This window comes from Ailuropoda melanoleuca, unplaced genomic scaffold, assembly GCF_002007445.2.
Source record: "Ailuropoda melanoleuca isolate Jingjing unplaced genomic scaffold, ASM200744v2 unplaced-scaffold6666, whole genome shotgun sequence".
Taxonomy (NCBI): Eukaryota; Metazoa; Chordata; class Mammalia; order Carnivora; family Ursidae; genus Ailuropoda; species Ailuropoda melanoleuca.
Window position 1 is genome coordinate 48,255 of NW_023241236.1, and position 3,987 is coordinate 52,241.

At 40.5% G+C, this 3,987-nt stretch overlaps 1 protein-coding gene across 1 annotated transcript; it reads left to right on the plus strand.

The window, feature by feature from the left end:
- Positions 1 to 1,250: 1,250 nt before the first annotated feature.
- Positions 1,251 to 2,186, plus strand: LOC100473410 (olfactory receptor 4K13-like). Its single transcript, XM_011217839.1, is given in 1 exon segment — positions 1,251 to 2,186. A coding segment is annotated over 1 exon segment (936 nt).
- The last annotated feature ends 1,801 nt before the right edge of the window (positions 2,187 to 3,987 follow it).

Below are 3,987 nucleotides of genomic sequence, written 5' to 3' on the forward strand. Positions count from 1 at the left end.
AGATATATGAGCCAGCCTAAGAGTCAAGAGTCAGTCTGCACACAAGTAGGAAATATCAGAGCAAAGCACTGGGTACAAAGAAGATAAGCTTGTAGGAACCAAGGAAACATAAACACTGCTTATAAAACACCTGCTGATTGGTCACAGTCCATCTATAAGCTGAAAGCAAAAGGACAAGAAAGCAAACCTCAGCCCACAACCCAGCAACAAGAGATTGAGGCAAATAGGCACAAAGACCAAACAGCCAAGGTCAGCAGTTTTGTCCAGAAACCAAAGTATTTAAGATAAAGAGCACTACAGAAGAACAAAGAGGAGGTAGTGGTAGTGGAGGAGGAGGAAGGAGGGGGAAGGAGGGGGAAGGACAAAGGAGGAGGGAGGAGGGAGGAAGGAGGAAGGTGGAGGAGGAGGAGAAAGGGGGAGAGGAAAAAAAGGCAAGAAAGAAACAAGGAGGGGAAAGGGGGGAAAAGGGGGAAGAGGTGAAAGGAGAGGGGAGGGGAAGGGAGGAGAGGGGAAAGGAGGACAGAGGAGGGAAAGGGAGGGGAGGGGAAAAAGGAAAAAGAAAGGAGAGGAAAGGAGAGGAGGCAGAGAGAGGAGGAGAGGAACCTGTACACTGAGAAATATTTGTTTTCTTGTGCAGAAATAGGAAGTTTATTTTATGATGTTTTTTGTGGGGGAGGGTAAGAACATATGCCAGGCTGTAGCCAGTTTAAAGCTTCAGGAAGAATTTGTTAAATTCCTAAGGTTATTTGCTGAGTAGGAATATAATTCAAGTCAAATACACATATCTGAATATTTCAAATTACAGCAGGGGAAAGGGGTAAAAGATCAAATAATAAGCACCACAGTTATATGACTATATTACTATATACGTGAACTAACTCATTTGATTAATGGCCATTTGGCTCTTGGGCTCCTTGACCCATTGAACTCATGGTTCATAAACTCATGATAAAAACAAAATCAATATGGAGACACAATCTATGCCTGCAAACTATGTTTATAAAATTTTACAATAAACTTCTCATCTTTTTTGACTTTCTGATTGAAAAAAATACAGTAATGTGAATGTTGCATGTATTAATCAATTAAAATGTATTTTTCAGAAATGTCCATATTCTCTTTCTACATGAATCAAATACTACTTTCAATATTGTCATATCTTCAAAACTATCACAGATTAAATTGTCATTTTTTCCAGATTTTCTACATTTTAATGACTTTCTGAAAACCCCTACACAGACTAGAAGGATATGATAAATAGCTCAATGGTAATGGAGTTTGTTTTGTTAGGACTCACCAACACTTGGGAACTTGAAATTTTCTTTTTTTTCATATTTTTGTTGGCCTATGTAGCAATTATGGCAGGAAACCTTCTCATCGTGGTCACTGTAACCTTTGACTCACTTCTGTACTCCACACCAATGTACTTCCTCCTTGGAAGTCTCTCCTTCCTCGATATGTTGATTTCCACAATCACAACCCCTAAGATGGTCTCAGATTTCCTCAGGGAGAATAAAACTATTTCTTTGTGGGGCTGTATGGCTCAGATGTTCTTCCTCCACCTTTTAGGTGGCGGTGAGATGGCTCTTCTCATAGTCATGGCTGTTGATCGGTACATTGCAATATGCAAACTTCTTCATTACACATCCATCATGAATCACTGGGTCCCCGTGGGCTCTGTGCTGCTATCATGGGCTGTTGGTTTTGTGCATACCATGAGCCAGATGGTTTTTACTATCACCTTGCCCTTTTGTGGCCCCAACATAGTGGATGATATTTTTTGTGACCTTCCCCACGTTCTAAAACTTGCCTGCACTGAGTCCTATGTTCTGGAGTTGCTGGTAACCGTTGACAGTGGTCTGCTGTCTTTCATCTGTTTCATACTCCTGCTTATTTCCTACACTGTCATTCTGGTAAGTGTCTGACATTGATCCTCTGGTGGACTTTCCAAGGCTCTGTCCACACTGTCTGCTCACATTACAGTGATCACTCTGTTCTTTGGGCCGATTATCTTCATTTACGCTTGGCCATTCAGTGGCTTTTCAGTGGATAAGTTTCTTTCTATGTTTTATTCAATTATTACACCTTTACTGAACCCCATCATTTATACTTTAAGAAATCAGGAGATGAAAGCAGCCATTAGTAGACTGAGGACCAAAAACATTCTCAGAATAAATTGGTATTAATTTGTTTTGTTTGTAGATTTTTAAAAATATGCATAATGTATATTGAAATTACCAAATGTTTGTTCCATCATTACATTTATATGATGCATTTGGTTTTTTTGCAAATATACTTATTTTAGTTGAAATTTAATTCAGAGTTAATATTTTTAATGTAATAAAGAATTAAATGGAAAAAAAAAACCTGGCCCGCTAACTATAGTTGAAAACCCAGAAATGTTCAAGACTAAATTCCATTAAGTAAAGAAAAATCAAGGTCCAGGAGCATACAAAGTGTTGTAGGGATCTCCTGGGTCACACTGGGAGAGAAAGTTCCCCTTCCTGAAGTACATTTGGAAGGAGGTATATTGTTTCTCCAAGGACAAAAGACCTTGCAGGTGCCAGCAAACAGTCTTTAATTGGCAGGGGACAGAGGCATGCACAGAGGTTGGATAACCTGGTCACTGCTTTTTGCTGTGCTACACCATAGATTCTCTGTACCGCACAGGAGTGGGACTGTTTTTTCTGAGACAAAGGTCACCAGACACAGCCTGGGGAGGCTCTTCTCTAGAGAAAAGGAATGGGTCTATACAGTGCCAGGTCCCTTAAGATTTGGAGTCTTGAATCCCAGCTGCAGGCCAAAGATAAAGGGCAGGAGAGTTGTAGTGCTGGGCGCACGGATGTCCTTTGCTATTCTTTGAGGGTTTCCTGAATAGCAGTGGGTGTGAGACTCCCTGTCTGGGGTCAAGAGAGTGGGATGACACCATTTTGCCCCCTCACCACCAACACTGCAAGACTTCACAGAGCAACATAGCAGCCCGCAGTGAATGCGGGACCCCCTTACACCAAACTCTGGACCCCTGTCTCCTAAGTGCATATATCCTGGGGGAGGTCAAACTCTAAGCCAGCATGGTGGGTCTCTCCCCCAGAAGGCCAGCAAAGGCAGCACCCCTTCTCCTGCTGGATTTAAGCTTTATTTGCTTTTCTTTTTTCCAGCTCCTTTAGGTATAAGGTTAGGTTGTATATTTGAGACCTTTCTTGCTTCTTTAGGAAGGCCTGTATTGCTATATACTTTCCTCTTAGGACTGCCTTTGCTGCATCCCAAAGGTTTTTGACTGTCATGTTTTCATTTTCATTTGCTTCCATATATTTTTAAAAAATTCTTCTTTAATTTCCTGCTTAACCCATTCATTCCTTTTTTTAAAATTTCCAGTTAGATTTTTATTTTAATTTTTTTCCAGAGGTTTGATCTTATTTATTTTTTATTTAAATTCAATTAGCCAACGTATACTACAACATTAGTTTATGATATAATGTTCAATGATTCATTAGTTGAGTATAACACCCAGTGCTCATGATATCACATGCCCTTTTTAATTCCTTTTTAAAAAAAATATTTTTAGAGAGAGCACACATGAGTGGGCGGAGGGGCAGAGCGAGAGGGAGAGAGATTCTAGAGCAGACTCTGCGCTTAAGGTGCAGCCCAATATGGGGCTGGATCTCATGGCCCTGAGATCATGACCTGAGCTGAAATCAAGACGCAGACACTTAACCGACTGAGCCACTTAGGCAACCCAATTCATTCATTCTTTAGTAAGATGTTCGTCAATCTCCATGTATTTGAGGTCCTTCAAATTTTTTTCGTGGCTGGCTTCAAGTTTGTTAGCATTGTGGTCTGAAAATATGCATAGTATCATCTCAATCATTTTGTAGGGGTTGAGGCCTGATTTGTGACCCTGCATGTGATCTATTCTGGAAAATGTTCCAAGTGCACTCAAAAAGAATGTGTATTCTGCTGTTTTAGGATGAAATGCTCTGTATATAT